General features: G+C 45.8%; 1 protein-coding gene across 2 annotated transcripts in view; it reads right to left on the bottom strand.

Moving 5' to 3' along the window:
* LOC147730279 (uncharacterized) overlaps nucleotides 1–17,709 on the bottom strand; it is a 271,641-nt gene that overhangs the window by 39,830 nt on the left and 214,102 nt on the right. The window contains exon 6 of one of the 2 annotated variants that reach the window (XM_086958537.1): nucleotides 7,925–7,990. In XM_086958537.1, the coding sequence (XP_086814663.1) occupies nucleotides 7,925–7,990 (66 nt within the window). The remainder of the gene's footprint in view (nucleotides 1–7,924; nucleotides 7,991–17,709) is intronic. The other variant, XM_086958539.1, reaches the window with a different exon arrangement.

Raw genomic sequence — 17,709 nt, 5'->3', positions numbered from 1 at the left:
GTTCATTCTGTGAATCGGGCCCACTGTGCCCTTTCGACAATGAACTGTGAAGAGAAGGATTCCGCTCCAATTGTGTCACGCAGTAGTCTTTCGATGTATTCTTCCATCCTGCCAGTATTTGTGCTCTCGGGAATGCCAAGAACACGGATGTAATTCCTTCTACTGCACGCTTCGAGATCCTTGTTTTTTGATAAAATTATCTTCAGCAGATTGTTAATTTGTGCCAAGTTGGTCTAGAGGTGAGCACTGGAGTCCTCGGTGTCGGGGATACGATGCTCCACTTATGTAATGCGTCCCTCATGTCCTTCCAATTTGTGCACAATGGCATCCTGCCGAATATGCTTGGTGTCCATTTTGTCTGCAAGGGAAGTGAGGCTTTGGCGCATCTCCAGGAGTAGGGCTTTCATGTCATCATTGGGAGTGGGCGACGACCGGCTTGCAGGTTTAGCTCTTGCTTGGTCTGAGTCTCCCTACAGTGTGCTGCTGCCCTTCTTGGCCTCGAACATCAGCCTTGGCTGTCGCATGTCTGGTTTCCCCATGTTCGATATGTTGAGGGCAAGTGAACAGCTCCTGTCAGTACCTGCTCTTGGCCTTGAGTCCCTCAGGCGGCAAGGTAGTCGGGTATGTCTTCTCCGGAACCGTCGCAGCCAAATAGGTCGGTGGTAGTGGCTGCACCAGCTATTTCTCGGAGTCAGGGGGTCTGATGGTGAGTGGATGGGAGGCATAACAGTGGGTCCCAAGCCCAGCAATTATTGCAAGGGTCACGAAGCTGCAGGAATACCCGGCCCGCCGCCTGAAGTCAGCGTCTCGGTGCACCAGGCGGGCCCCAAATAATAGCATCGCTGTGGCGGTCAAGGTGGTTATTGGGTCGCAGTTCTGGAGCGAGGGTGTGCTGCGGTGAAGATAGGTGGGGGGTCTTGTTTGTCAAGGTGTCGTCATCAGGAAAGGAGCAACATCAGGCACCCACAACGCTGGTCCTCGAGTCTGTGCATGGGGCTCGAAGATGACCGCAGCGCTTATGCTGAGTCGTCAGTGAGCTATGGAGGACCACCTCCCATGTGCGGATGAACTCCGCTGCTGTATTGTTGGCCACCCTTTAGCGGTGATATAGCGCATGGGACTCAGGACTGAGGTGTGTGTGCCCCAGGTGTTTGTTGCACCTTTAGCACTAATATGTTGCGTTTGTTGTCCCAGGAAGTCAGTAGTGGCCTCGTGCCCACAGGAGCCGTTTGATTGTGGCAACGGTTGTGAGTTTGTTGGGGTGCGGTGCCCCCCGCCGTTGCAGGTACATGGAAAGGCAGTCCCAATATTAACTACTGGCAGTATAACAGAGGTGCACCCGCCCTCGTTGTTGATAGCGGCGGTCGAGAAGGGCCACTCACCTCGTGGTGTTTGGGTGAGCGAGTCTGCCGGGCTGCAATGCCAGGCTCCCCGTTCTGCGCAGCGTCCTGCACCGAGCAGCACCACAGCAACAGTCAGCAGTATGCTGCCCGCATCGACCCGTGGTGTCGTGGCATAGCAATCCAGTCACTTCGATTGCTTGGCAGATTTGGACCTCTGGGCAGGCTTTTTGGGGCAGATGAAATGTTCCTGTGGCAAAATTAGTGGTGGAGGCCCGTCCTCCAATACGCCGATGTGAGGAGTGAACAACGGGCTCCTGCAGTGCTTGTTCTGCTATCTGAGTGCTGGGCTCTGGTAGGTCAGCCGTGAAGCGTGCCCCTGGTATGCAGATGGCCTGTGTCAGACCCCACTTTGTCAAAGCTGCAGTGGCGCGGGTAAAAGGGCTAATGTCTGTGCGCCCTCTGGTGCTCGTTTCGCCACTGGCGATGATACGCCAGTGTCCATTAGCTATGGCCGTTCCAAGGCCTCAGGTGGATGGCGGCGGCGCACTGCCCGTAGGTGTAACTGGGTGGCGGCGGCCAGTTAGAGAGTCTTTGCGGGAGTGCAGGACCTCTCCGTGACCGCAGGTAAATGGGGAGGGAGTCTTGATATTGCTGCTGATCAGGAGTGTAGCCGCTTCTTGCTGCTGGTATTTGGTGCTAGTGATCTTCTGAACAGGATTTTTGGGCGCATTAATGCACCGAGCGGCAGGAGCCTCACGCAAGTGCAGACATCTTGCTCGTGCACCACCTAGCGACCACCATGTCTCATATATTCTGTGCTGATTCTAGGGTCTAGGATGAGTGTGTATTTTGCTATATTTATCTGCAAAATGATTGGCAAGCTGAGGTTTCTGGCAGAGAAAGAAATCAAAGTCATATATACTAATAACAATGACAAATACAGACCTCAATTTCCTCTCAAGTGCATTGTGAGAAAGTGACCTCTTTCTGCATGGTTGACCCCACTTTTTGCTGAATTGCTGATGTGCATTGACTAAGTATGCCCTAGGCTCCTGCTAATCAAGTATCCAGGGCCTATGTTCTTTCCTTAAAACTGCATTGATGCCTAAACCCAATTGGCATCTCTGGCCACAAATCAGTCCCTGGTTAATGGTACAACAGGTACCTAGGGCACTGTGACCATTGACGGCCTCTAAGGGCTGCAGCAGTTATTGTGCCACCCTTAAGGGTCCTGTACCTTCACACTCACACACTGCCTTTGCAGGCTGCACGTGCTGGTGCAGATCAAAGTGAGTCAACATGACATACATCCTTGTATGCCATGCCTGAAACCCACTGCCCTGGCATAGGTCATTCACCCCTCTAGCAGGATGCACTATACCAGTGGTGAGGGTACAGGTGTATTAGCCCTGTACTCCTTCAGTGTCTAGGTCCATTCTTAGACATTGTAAGGGTAGTGCAGCCATTAAGAGTATATGGTGCTGGGAGTGTGCAATTAAGCACTCCACAGCCCCATAATGGCTACACTGAAAACTGAGAAGTTTGGTATCAAACTTCTCAGCACAATAAACTCACGCTGATGCCAGTGTGGGATTTAATATAAAATGCACACAGAGGACATCTTAGAGATGCCCCCTGAAAACTAACGTACCACTAGTGTCCAGGCTGAGTGGCTGCTTTTAGCTGCCACAACCAGACATGTTTCTGTACCCTGCCTGAAACTATGCGCATCCTGTGACAAGGTGCCAAGCCTCCTCCTCCACGATGGGCAGGGTTCATGAAGGGGAAGCTTCAAGACTTGCCACCTTTGTGAGCTTCCCCAGGCCACTTGCTGCTTGGAGCAACTGGTCCCCACTGGTTCTGACCCCCAATTTGGGCGGTTGAACCCACAGGAAAAACAAGTGAGGAAGAGAGGTGTGACCACCTCTGTCAACTCCACCCCTCAGGTGGGGGAGGCGAGGTGAAGCACAACTCTCAATCCCCGCCATCTTGCAGATGGTGGGACCCAGCCAACCAGGGACAGGCATATGCCCCCCTCCCACAGGCATAATAGGGAGTATACCCGCCCCAGGGAAGGGAACCATTGGTCCCAACCTTTTTAACTACCTGTACCGCCCCCAAATCTAGTATTTGGGGGCAGCCCTGAACCTTGCTTCCTCAAACTAGAAGAAACTACAAGAAGAAGAAGGAACGAACAGCCGTGCAGAAGCTCACAAGAGGAAGACACCCACTGACTTGGCCCCAGCCCTACCGGTCTGTCTCTCCCTTGCACCTGCTCCTTGAAATCCCGGTGTGTCCTGCAGCCAGCAACATCAAAAACCCTGGAGGACCTGCCTGCCTTCAACCCCAAAGACTTTGTCTCCTCCGAACACTGTATTTGTTCACCTGCAACCTTTGGCCCTGGCTGGACACCGCAAATCTGCACCACTTTGCCTCTGCCCTCCACGGCTTGAGCTCGATACGGCAACCACCACGAGGAGGCACCCCGGCGATCCTAACCTGAGATCTGGTGACCCTTGACCTGCCTCAAGCCTCCAGCTGATGCCTGCAGCCTAAATCCAGAAGGTCCCCCTCCAACCGCGACCAGGAGCTGGTAAGATCTGACTCCAAAAGGCACCCCTGCACCCAACGCTCCAAGGCCTTGGGTGGCCAAACCGATGGTGCCTAACCAACCCCCATCTTAACTCTCAAAGTGGTGGTCGCACCCAGAAGAACTTCCTCCCCGAGCCTGAAGTGCCTTTGCAAACCGGAAGTTCCCCATAGCAAACAACTGGGAGCCAAACGTCGAAACAGCACCCTACACCCGGCCACACCAGTGCTACTGAGGGTGCACCTTTGGTGCTACTTTGTTTCCCCATTTGACCTGAGCTAAAGTGCAGGAGCTTTGCTCCCACAGCCAAGTGCTTTGTTCGCCCTAAGTTGGCAGGGTATGCCCAGAAGTGTGCCCCTTGCTCATTTTGCCACTGGATTCAAGATTGCCTGGCTGATGAGGGTTATGAACCCAAAACCGGTCCCAGGATGCTTGTTTTCGGTCCAGGGAAGACATGGCTTGGCAGTTTGGGCTGCACTATTCCCATGAGGCACAGGGTGAGACTGATTTGCATATGACCAGGAACACAGCATGGTCACAAGGGATGAATGGAAAACGATATTGTCCCACACAGAACTTATAACCATAGCCAGGAACTGTAGACCCCAGCTGGTAGTACCTGCTAATCCCATCAGTTTCAGAACATGGATGAATGACCTGAAAGGCACAGTTGGGCAGGGAAAAAACAGAATGAGGCAGGGTAGAAAGAAACATCTGCACCCTGGTTCGATCGAGATCTCAAAGACAAACAAGGGGAGCTCAGAAGAGCTGAAAGAAGCTGGGGGAAAAATTACTCTAGCCTAGAACGCAGCAAATACAAAAGGATAAAAAATGCCTATCATGCGCTGATCAAACAAGCAAAAAAAAGGTACTTCTCGTTGGCAATAGAAACAGCCAGCAGCAAACAAAAGGAAATATTCAAAATTGTCAACGGCTTTAACAAACCTAAATGTCTAGCGCAGGATATCCCGCCCTCGCAGGCACTCTGTGATAAGATCGCAGATTTCTTTGAGGGAAAAGTACAGGGGCTGACGAAGGACTTTGATGTTCCTATATTAGAGCCCAGAATAGAAGAGGATATAGTGAGGCAAGGAGCCATGCAGCTGAAAACTTTCCTTCCAGTTAGCCTGGAGGATACCAAAAGAGGAATTCTGGCAACAAAATCCGGATCCCCCTTTGACCCCTGTCCAGTTAGACTCTTACACCTCATTGTGGACATCGCCAATCCAATAATAAATGCCATTGTCAACACCTCGCTGTCCACAGCCAAAGTCCCCCCAGAGTGGAAACTGGCAGCGGTGAAACCACTGCAAAAAAAACAACTCCCTGACCCCACCACATTGTCGAACCTACGACCTATCTCACTACTTCCGGCCCTGTGTAAAGTCACAGAGTCAATTGTAAATAAACAACTTACTCGTTTCTTGGAAGATAGTGATGCATGGCACCCTAACCAGGCAGGTTTCAGGGTCCAACATTCCACCGAATCGGCCCTCCTGTTCACCACAGAAACTATCCGCTCAGCCCTAGACCAAGGTAAGAAGGCCGTCTTGATTTTATTAGACCTATCGGCGGCCTTCGACACGGTCTCACATGCCATCCTATTAGACCGGCTAATAACATCTGGCGTCACAGGGACAGTGCTTGAGTGGATAAGAAACTTTTTAAGTGACAGGAGGCAAGTGGTGACCCTGGGGGAATTCTGCTCCAGTGAAAAAGCGCTGTTGACGGGAGTCCCGCAGGGTTCGAGCCTGAGCCCGACCCTGTTTAATGTTTATACCGCACCTCTGATAAAATTGATTTCGACATTTGGCATAGACGCTATAGCCTATGCCGATGACACACAACTTATCCTGGTAATGGATAAGGATAACCAAGCCTGGGAGGAAAATCTCAAAGGTTGCCTAACGGCCACCTTCGAATGGATGCGTCTAAACCATCTGAAATGCAACACAGGCAAAACAGAGATCATGCCTATAGGCCCAAATAATGAGTTCATCCCACGATTATGGTGGCCAGAAAAAGCTGAAATACCACCTCATACAACCAACTTGGCCCGTAATCTGGGGGTGCATTTTGACTCTGACCTGTCTTTTAGACAACAAGCGGCTAGAGTGGCAGGCATGTGCTTTGGGGTAATAAAGGGACTGAGAAAGTTCTTTGATCTTCTGCCCCTTGAAGCAAGGAAAACAGTTACGGTTGCACTAGTAACATCACGCATCGATTACTGTAATAGCCTCTACGCTGGTACAAATAAAGCTGTCACACACAAACTTCAGATGGTGCAACATGCAGCTGCGAGGTTGGTTTTAAGGTGGCCGAAAAGATCATCTGCAACCAAAGCCCTTAAGGCATTACACTGGCTGCCTATTACAAAAAGGGTCTTGTTTAAAGTACTCTTAATTACTTTTAGAGCTGTCCACAACTTAGGCCCATCCTACCTGAGGAAAAAATTCAGCAGATACTGCCCAACCAGAGCACTGCGTTCTTCAACGGCCAACCTGCTTACTGTCCCAAGTTTCAGACTTAAAACTCGAGGGGGTAAATCCCTGGCGGTACTGGGAGCAAAAGCATGGAATACCCTTCCCCCCCAGTTGAGATTACTGGATAAAGAAATAGATTTCCGTAAACACCTAAAAACCTGGATCTTTAATCTACAAGATACGACTGCCAAAAGCCTAGTGTAATTCGGGTCTCGGTCAAGTAAGCATAGGAACTACCTAACATCTGGTGGTCCTTTCTGGGCGCCTAGATGCTCCTTGGAGCGATTGTCGCGCGTTATAAATTGGTATTTACATTACATTACATTACATTACATGACTATGTTTGAACTGGTGTGGTGGAGTGAACTTAAGAATGATGATGGATTAAACCCTGATCAGTTTACTGGGGGTTAGTGTTTAATTTGCTCAAACGCTCCGTCCATCATGCTCTTTGGTATCGCCTCCTCCCCCGCCAGTCAAGTGGCCTGCTAACCATGAGCCCCCAAACAGAGGCCCCCTATCCCCCATTGGATAACATTGGGCCTTAGCACTATGCACCCGGCGCCCTAGTTGCCACTGAGGGTGTAACACAAGTGCATTCTTGACCCTGGGGGAACCCTTGTTCTAACCCCAAAAGCTCAACTCCAAAGACCGATTACCTACCTAGTAACCGGTAACTTAATTTCTCTCCATAGGAGCCTATTGACTGTTTTTCTCTGAAAAATGTTCTAAGTGTGGAGTTGAATTATATGGAAACCTGAAAAATAACAATTGTGCAAAACTGACTTCATTTACCCTTTCTCTAGTAAATGTCGCTGTGCAATATCTAGGCCTACACTGAGTGAAAAAGTAATCTAGAACGTAATCTCAAAAATAGGGTAAAAGTAACTTACCTGTAATTTTGACTGCAAAATCGATACGAATTATATGTACAACATTCCACAGTATTGCATTACCAGTAATTGAAACTGTAACCATTTCAAAGTACATTTACAACTGCCTTTCAAATTATAAATTTACTGCAAAATATTTATCAACTTACCTGTGCCAGGCTTGCTTGGTTCTAGGAAATAAAATAACTAAAATAATATTTTTATACAAAACCAATTGGTCTGAAGTTCAGTCTTTGAGTGTGTGAAATTATTTGCTGATTGAGTGGGTACAACAAATTCTTAACACTGCCCTCTGATACTGCCTTACTGCTCAACCACACTACCACAAATAAAGAATGAGGTGCTATCTAACTTTACCTCTGCCTACCTTTGGGGTTCCACTGGACACTGTGCAAAGTATACCTCACTTTGGTATAGTATATACAGAGCCAGCTTCCTACACGCATACATTGCTGAAGCATGGGGCCATGATTAGAACTCAGGTCTCCTAGGTTCACGATTGACATTTGCTACTAAACCACATGAATGCAATGATGAACTATTTAGGCCTTCTGTTACCAACAACCACTGGTGTTATAACGTTATTCCTTAATCAAGAAATTGAGAAATGCTTACCTTTTGGGGTTGGATGTCTGATGTATTCATATTCTGGGATATGTGGTGGAATCTCCTCAAAACCTGCTAGGAAGACAAAAGGCATTGCTGGAAGTGTCATTCTCTTGCAATGATTAAAACAAATTCTGAATTGCAGAATATCTAAATTCAAACATGATCAAACATGATGCAGGGGAGTAGTGTTACCTTTTCAGATGTGCAAAACAAAGGAATGGCGTGTGGTTTGATGGGTGAAATAGCTTGGTGTATCTTAGACGGTTCTTTGCACTCACCTCAGGGTGGTAAGGATGGATGTGGGGTCACCCCTCCTTCCCTCCTACCAACTCAATTTTGTCATCTCTACTATTCTTTTACAGACCCGATTGTTCAGTATTCCTTTGCTTCATGTAAATTACATGAAAATAAAATACAGTAAGCGATTATACTCGACTGCAGCTGTTTGACTCTGTTCATGTTACTTTGGATGCACATGCTTGTTTGTAAAATAAAACAAAACAGAATTGTAAAAAAAAATAATAATAATAATCACCTCTCTCTCTCCGTTTTCTGCTCTTTTTCTTCCCCTTCATTGGAAGTGAGCAGAGACCATCTTGATGTGAGATCACACTGTTTCTTTATTGTGAGCCCTGCTGGATGCTCTGCGTTTCGTTCACGCAGGGGCAGGGCTCACTTCACACCTCTCACCAGTTCAAGTGTCTGCCTAACGCTGTTATCATGCAGATGCAGCGATTAGGCTAAGAGAAAGAGATGCAAGGAAAGCTAATCACAACCACAAACCCTGCCCAGTCTGCAGCACCTCAAAGGGATGCGGTGTCATGTTGCCGTTTCAGTCCATGGCAGCATGGCCCAGGAGAGGGGGGCCCCGCCTTGTGTCTTTCATAGTTCACCAAGACTGTAACCCAAATGGAGGGTGCTGCCCACCTGGAACTTCTACAATGGCACCATTTTCAAAAGCATGATGGACTCATGGGGGGCCCCATCCAAGTTAGACAGCCGCGGGGCCCTGGGCAGCTTCCCACACTGCCCATGCCTAGCGCCGGCCCTGCCGAGTGTTATCTTTTCACTCCTCTTCCCAAGGTTCTGTCATTGGGTCTTGACTGGGGAACACAGCTCACCATCTCGTTTTCATGCATGCCAAGACTGGAAAGCATAAACAGGGAGGTTTAAAAAATGAGAGGGGCCCCCTTGTAGATATGTTGAAGGAGCCCCTCACACTCACATTAGTTGGGGCTAAAGGAGTGGCCCCACCAGTATTGGTAAGGAGGGGGCCCCCGCACCACGGGGGTTGCGGGAGCTTTTGTTACGCCCCTTGGTTGTTTACTGACCAAGGCCAGGCCACGGTCCGTCCTCGAACTGTGGCGAAATTTCAGTAGTGAGGCCAGGAAACTACAATTCGGTCCACTGTTCCTTCTCGTCCTCTTGACATTTTCCCCTTTTCCTCACATTCCTCTTGCGGGGGTCTTTCCTCTCTGCTTCTGGGGTCCTGCTGACGTCCTCTCTGATCTTGTGGCTCCCGCTCTTGGGTTGGCAGTGGATTTCTCGACTGCCTTCTCCTCAGTGCTCCTGGCTCTGTCCTTTTCCTGTGGATCATTCCGTTAGTCCTCCCTTTATTTTCCTCCCTTTTAGTCCTTTATTACTTTCTCTCTCCCTCTCTCTCTCAGATATGTACTGGAGCCCGCGATCTTGCCTGCCCTATGTCTGACGTGGTAAGTACTCTTACCCCCATTCACAGTCTATTTTAGATAGCCAGTCATTATTTTACAAATGATTATGTGCATCATAATATTTTTTTATGCTTTTTATTTTTATTTGTGTATGTTCATGTTTTTGTGGGTTATTGTCTTGTTTCCTTCGGTTGTCCATTTATTGCAGATATTTTATCGGATGCACCAAACCCAACTCTTTAATGCTCATACTTGTTTCCCCAAGAGGCTTGGAGCCTCACTGTTGTGCCTACACGCTTTTGGTAGGGTCAGATACAGGTGCACCTGCCTCAGATGGAGCATTAGGGGTGCAAATATAATCAGCCTAGACCAGTGCTATCCTTAGAGATAAAAAGCATGGTATGTAGTACTGATGTGGATAACACCTTGAACTACTTCTGCCAAAATCTGCTGCTGCAAAAAAAAGATACTCGCTGAGGGGCATGGGAAAAAAACTTCCCGCCGAAGAGCTGCCTTTGCTGTGAAGTAGCAACGTTGGTGCTTGTCATAGATTTGTATTAACTATAGTGCAGTTTTTTTTGCATCTCCCTTTCTTTTCTTTACTCAGCTACCACGGCATCCAGCATGAATATATCAGAGAGGGCCAAAGGAACAAAGAGTGATTCCATGGAATCTTTGTAATTGCGTTTTATGCAGTTAACATAAGAACAATGAAACAAATAGACACCTCTGTGGCATAATCGTAGTGGATCAGTGTAATTAGAACATTACGGCATAGCAGACATCGTGACCGCCCTCAACAATGAATCCAAGGATCTGAAGTCTCACCATTGACCCCATACTTGTATCAAATGTTTGGGGACAACCCCTGGCTTTGTACATTTTGTTTGGCCATCATCCACCAGTCCACTCCCGCCTTCCAAAGCAACACAATTGAAGGCTCCTTTCTCCCCCACAGCCGAGCTATATCTTTCCAAGCAAAGCAACCACGAGAGCAACATTGCAGACCAATAATATGTATTTAGGCAGCGTTGGATCCTGCCCTTATTCCAAACGTGGCCAACTTCAGGTCTACTGCCACATGTTCATCCGTGAACTCCGAAAGACAACGTCACACTTGCGCCTAAAAGGGCTGTGGCAAAGGGTAAACCAGAGGGTATGGGCCAGCGTCCATTGATGTCCACATCTCCGGAGACACTCATCATCCTGTGCTTTCCCCAGATGGAAAATCCTGGTTCTACTGTCATACGCGCAGTGTAATATTTTAAGCTGTACAAGCCGGAACCGTGCCTTAATCGCAACCGCTCTTGGATGGCTGCATGCTTACTCCCAGTCTCATCTGCCGGGTCACATTAAAATACATGAGAATTATAAAAATATTAGGGGAAAAAAGTCAAAATTGTATCTACAGAGTGACCCATCATCTAGGCACATCTTTGTCTAACTTTCAAGCACTTATGGTCAGATACAAGGTGTGGGTATTTACCATTGAAGAATTTTGCCTTGAGACCTAGAAGACAGTAGGGCACACATGTAGGCTCGCTCTACAAGCTTTCCAGAGTGGCAGCCCTCAGTGAAGCACAGAAAACTGATTTAAAAATTCCCTAGTGTTACAAGTTCTCAAGTTCAAGCAGACCCACAACTCCAGCTAGAAGAAGTAGGTTTGAACCATTCTAATTAGAAGCTACAAACACCTCTGGAGCTCCAAGAGTTTCAGCAGAATGCAGATATGTGCAGCCGGCGAAGTCACTTCTCGCATACCCTCATGGTGAGGTCCTGCTGATTCCATTGTAGGGCGTTTTAAGAACTCTAAGTGTGCCAAGTAGTTGTCTGCATGTTTTCGATTATGGTCTGCTTGACTGCTTGCACCTCAGAGCATCTCCCATTTCAAGTAAGGAGCATTTTAAAACCCATATAAAGGCAGATTTACCAACCCAATGTTTTTAAATGCAGATCTTCAGGAATGGTTGTAAGGATCAGATCAATTTGTTCAGTGTTCTCTGCAGCCCCACGTTCTTTTTTCTTTTCTTGTTTTAAACTTTATTTATTATTTTCACGTTTCATAACAACACGCAGTAGAAAAAGGCCCATGCAATGGTAAAACAGAGCTTGATTAGTGTTAACTTGCCAACAGCCTGGTATGTATGGCAAGCATTAGTGCAAACAGATTTATTCAATGGATAGTCAGTTCTTGAAGGATGGCGGCGTTTGCATAATATCGAGTCACAGCATGACATATGAATAGTGGAACCATACATTGCATTCACTGGAGGGGTGCAGAGTGCCACAACATAAAAATTACATTAGAACAAATCAAGCCGATATCTAGGGTCAACAGTTAGTTTCGGAGAGGTTGCCAAATGTCTTCTGGTCGTGAAGTGCGGGGTTGTAATGTAGCATATACTTCACTAGTCATATCACAATAGACTATGCTTTTCAAAAAGGTGATATCGGTGGGACAGATCTTGTTGCCCCAGTGAAGTGCCAGCCCTCACGTCACAAGTAGCAGCACAGTGGCAGTGAATCTAAGCACACCCTTTGGGACATCGCTGACATACCCCAAAGTTACAATATATGATCAGGTGTTAGCACAACCGCTATCATAGTGGATATCAGGCAGAAGAAGTTCAGTAAGTCCCATGTGTGAGCCTGTCTAAGTCAAATGTGCAAAATCTGCCTCATCAGCTTGCCATTTGGGACATTAAGATGTTCGTATGGGATCAATCCTAGCCAGGTTACGAGGTGTGGTATATGCATTGTGCAGGAACTTGTAGTGCAATAGCTTGTATCCATGGTTGGGGGAGATACGCCTCATCTGGGTGCAGAAGTAGAGCCAGATTTTTTCAGGTAGTGAACGCTCCCGGTCCCGTTCCCAGGCTGCTCTGATCTTCCCATCTTATTCGGGTTTCATGACAACGCAGGTCTGGAAACCAGCCTCTCCCCTGTCTGCATCAGCAATGATTAATGTAAATGAGGAAAAATCCTCTGGGGCTAGTGGGTAGGAGGGCATACGAGCATGCAGCGTGTTGTGCAGACGTTGGAGTATAAAATGGCCCATGTGTGTATCGTCCCCAAAGTGAGTAGCGTCTGAGTGTGTAAGGACATTGCCTTCCAGAAAGAGATCCCTAATCATGTGTAAATTGTGGCGCAATAAGTTGCAAAAGAAGGTTCCTTAGAGTAGTAAAGAAGTTTTTAGTTAAGGGGATTGATATATTCAGGAATAAATACAAGAAGCAAGTGTTCAGTATGATACCTAGGTATTTGGTAGATCCCTCATACCAAGTCAAGAGGTATTCAATGGTTTCCTGCATCGTAATGTCAGAAGGCAATAGGTCCGATTTGGCCCAGCTGATAGTGAGGCCTATAGGGCCACCAAATATAATAATTTTTAGTACAATGGGAGTGGTATTGTCAGCTGGGTGCTGAATAAAAAGGGGTATGTCATCTGCATACATAGATATCAATAATGGGCCTGGGCCAAACTGCAGGCCTCAATGAAGGTGTTTCTCCTGGAAGTGGCGAACCAGGGCATCAATGGCAATGATAAAAAGCTACCGGGTCCCTCTAGCCACTATGAAGGGATCAGTAAGAGAGCTGCTGACCCTCAAGCAAGCCACAGTGTTCGAGTAGAGCAACATGATAAGAGCAGTATGCTCACAGGGCAGCCCCATTTTATCCAATGTTGCTTTCAGCAAAGACCATTCTAATGAGTTGAATGCCTTTTCGCCGTGTAAAAGGGCTACCCCTGTGGGTACATCAGGGGAGATCCTGTTCAACATTGTGAAGATTTTACGCAGATTTATGGAGGTGGACCTCTGAGGGAAAAATCTAGGGGCATATTAGCAAGGGCAGTATCGCCGCTTCAGCAGCACTTTTTGCCGATAAAGCGGCGATATTTTTATCGCCCTATCAGCAAGCTGTCGCTAACAACCGTTAGCGACAGCTTTATGGCGACAGCAACCATTTTTGATATCGCTTTGCATGTCAGCGATAATCATCGCTAATGACATGCAAAGGAGGCGTACCCAACTTGAAAGCGACTGAAAGCAGTTGCAAACACACCTTCCGCTGATTACCAAGGCCAGCGAAGCGATAAAAAAAAGCACGCCAACCACGTTTATCGTTGGATTTTAACACCTGCTACAATCCTGACTTAGCCATTGTTTCATATGGGAGGTGGATTCTACGGCTGAATCCTCACCTGCCTATTAGCGACCTTTTCCTTAGCGGTGGGAATTAATCGCTGGAATTCCCGCGTTATTGCTGGAGAATCGCCGCTATTGCTGGTTTATTATCACCTTGGAGATAAACGTTGATAATAACGCGTTACATCCGCGATGTAAACCAGCGATAGCCAGTGATAAAAAATACAGCACTAAGCGCGCTTTGCGATAATCATCACAAGTCATTACTATTATGGCCAATAGTCGTTTGTAATAGCGTAGGAGCTAATTTATAATACCCTCATTATTTCAATGCAATTCAAACAAGCTTTATTCGATTTCTTCCAAGAAAATCATAAAAGCACGCAATATCACACATTATTTAAATCCACAACCACAATACACAATATTAAAATCCTTGTTAAGAAATTCACATTCAGATAGTTTTCTGCATTTAACTACATTTTTTTTAAATATAGATAATGTGCATATAAGATATTCATTCTCTTAAAATGATAAGGCTATAAATGCAGGGCAGCATTTTCTAAGGCCACTCAGCTTTAACATTGGTAAAATGCATGTTTTTCTTTCTATAGAATAAAAATAAAAAAATAAAAAAACATGCAAGGTTGATTGCTGGAAAACACCATCACATGGACACCTTATCATGTTCCTGGACCAATCCTTGATTGTAGGAAAACTAACTAGTCTATGAATAGTCCCTAGTCTGAGTCTAGTCAGTAAACAATCTATCATATCCACTTTGTGTAATTTCAGGATAGGGTTGAATGCTATGGGTAGTTAAAATTATTTGATTAGCCAGTACAGTGGGCTTCACTATTTCTGCTGATAGTCTAATCGAATCCAATAAGGCCAGACAGTCTCCCTTGAGGACTTTTCTTGTGACAGAAGTCATAGTATTCAGCTCATTATAATATTCAGGGTGACCAAGGGGTCGTTCATAACATTTTTAACATATTTTAACCATGGTATAGTTGATACCTGATCAAGCTTAAGATTATCATTTAATGTCCTGGTTAACAATAGGGTTCAATTAGTCCAAATCCTGTGCCATAGTAGAACAGGTTCTGTTTTTATAAGATCAGATATAAATGATAATCCCAATTTGGAATGGTACACATAAGAAGATGTACTGCTTGGCACTGCTAATAAAAATATTTAAAAAGCGTTCTCAACTAATTGGAATTGCTGTAGATTTACGTATCCCCAGACACCTGAACCGTACATAGCTGTAGGAATACACTTTGCCTGATCGATTTGTAATAACTCTACAGACGGTTGCCTACCCATCTTCCTAGCAAAGTTAGCAACAGCATCAGTGGGTTTCATAAACATTAGTTTACTTTCTTGGACTGCCTGAGATCATGTCCCCTTTTGGTCAAAGTGGATGCCCAGATAAGAAAATCTTTTAGTGAATTCCACCTTTTTTTGTCAATATAGATATCTCTGCATTTTGTACTACCCGTCCCACGTGCCATGACAAAGGTTTTAGACGTATTCACTCTGAGGCCCAAATCATGCATAATAGTAGAGAAACTAGTCACTACCCTTTGGAGTCCCACTTGCGTGCGCGACATCAATACGGCGTCATCCGCATACAGTAGGGCGGGTATGGGCTGTATTCCAATTTGTGACAGGTCCTGACACTGGTTGACCAGCGCTTAATCTAGTCCATTAATATAGAGAGTGAATAAAAAGGTGCTAATACACAACCTTGCCTTACCCCTTTCTGGATTTTGAACACTGCTGTGCACTCCCCATGAACGCCATTCCGCACCCTAGCCTTTGCATTGACATAACAAATATATTAATGGTAGGTCCACGCCTAAATCCTCCAAGATTCTCCATAGTTTATCATGCATTACACAATCAAAGGATGCTGTGAGGTCTAAAAACGCTAAGTACAGCTTGCCCGGCTTTTCCATAGTGTACTTATCCACAAAAATGTTTACATTTAAGCTCTGCTCGATTGTAACCAAAGCCTCACGGAATCCAATTTGTAGTTCCGAAATTATTCTGTTGTGCTCGGTAAGTCCTGTAATCTGTTAAGTATTAGTCACCCTGCATTTTAACTAGGGAGTCTAACAATGATGTAGGCCGATAACAGCCAGGATCTTGGCGGTCACCTTTTTTAAAAATTGGAACCAAAATTGATCCAGACCAGCTCTCTAAAAAATATGACGAGCAACAAGCTGGTAAAACTTGTGTTAAAAGCGGGCCCCATAGCAGTAGATTAGATTTATAAATATCTACGGGGACCCCGTCGGACCAGGGGCCTTTCCACCCTTGCTTGTCATAATAGTGCAGTTGACTTCTTCAAGTGTAACCTGGAGATCTATGGGACAGTTGACAGATAAGGGTGATGTATCTTGAGGCTACTGACTTCCCAAGGTATTCTCGTGCATGGTACAGTTATACAGAGTAGAATAATGTTCCACTCATTGTCCTTCTCCTATTGCTATCTCAATAGATGGACCATCCCGAGTGTCCAGAAAAGGGGCATTAACTGGTTCCAAAAAGAGTGCTATTTCTCGTTTAGGAAGCTTCATGCAGCTCTGACGATGCTGCTTCTCTAAGCGTTACTTTGCTCTCTTTCAGTGCGCATTTATATACCCCCCTAGCTGTTCTAATATCAGGAGTATTCCTAGGTGTTTTTTGTAGCTCATATTTCAACCTAGAATATGCCTGGGAGCAATTAGCATCGAACCAACATTTGTTTTTCGTGTACAGATAATATTTCTGCACAAATAAGGCCTCTTTTATAGATACAGATATCTGTAGGAAGTGGTTTAAGACATCAGCGTAGGCGGTTGTCTTGTTAATACAGGCTATGAAGTCAAATTTACATTTAATCCCTACTTTGTTTGTAAATTCCAGTGGATGCACCATCGTCCAGCGCAAGGTATAACAATTTACTTTACTTAAGGCTATATTCTGTGTGGCGTGAGGCAATGGTCCCTTGGTGTTTAGCTGCTGGTATGATTCTATAAACAATATACTTAATGGGAAATTGTCACTCAGGGCGATTTTGTGGACACTAAAGGATTTAATTATGGTTACATGCCTGTTTGACAACAATATATGGGGCCAGATGTAGGAGCCCAAATACCGGTCGGTAACGTCCGATTTCGGCCGTTACCGACCGGTATTTGGGTATTGTAATGTAGGGGGCTAGAAAATTACAGAATCTGTATATTTACCGATTCTGTAATTCAATATGTAGGTGGCACAGTTTACAGTGCCACAGGCCCTTAGAAATTCGTTATTTACCACCCAATACTATTGGGTGGTAAATTACGAATTTCTGTGTACATGCACATCTGTGCATGTACACCTGTGCCATGTGGGCTCTTAGGGCATGTATGTGTGCCACATGGCACACAAGCCAGAAACAGGGGTGCAACAGGGTGTCAAAGTGACACCCTGTCCCCCTTGGAAATTCGGTATTTTTACCGATTCGGTAATTACCAAATCGGTATTTGCTATTGAATCCTATGGGCTTCAAGGCCCATAGGAATCAATGGCAAATACTGATTCGGTAATTTCCAAATCAGTAATTACCGAATCTTACCGATTCAGTATTTTTACCGATTTTTTTTCCTACATAGCAATTACCGATTAGTAAATACCGAATCGGTAAAATTCAGTATTTACCATTCGGTAATTTGCTATTACCTACATCTAGCCCATAGTCTATTGTCGAAAAACAACCTCTTCCATTAAAAGTGTAACTGAGGGGGACAGGCGGTATCCAGAGCTCGTTTGCAAACCCTAAGTCTGAGCCAAACAAAACTTCATTTAAAAGGTCCCCATCATTTGTATGTGGGGAATGCGTGTAACTATTCCTATCCTTAGACGCAAATCAGAACGCTTCCCCCACAATATTTGGGCACAAACCAGAATTAAAGTCCCCGCCCCAAATTATTAACACATATTT

The sequence above is a fragment of the Lissotriton vulgaris genome, chromosome 2_1 (genome assembly GCF_964263255.1).
Source record: "Lissotriton vulgaris chromosome 2_1, aLisVul1.2, whole genome shotgun sequence".
Classification (NCBI taxonomy): domain Eukaryota; kingdom Metazoa; phylum Chordata; class Amphibia; order Caudata; family Salamandridae; genus Lissotriton; species Lissotriton vulgaris.
Note: the sequence above shows the minus strand (reverse complement) of the source record. Positions and strands in the feature narration are given on the sequence as shown.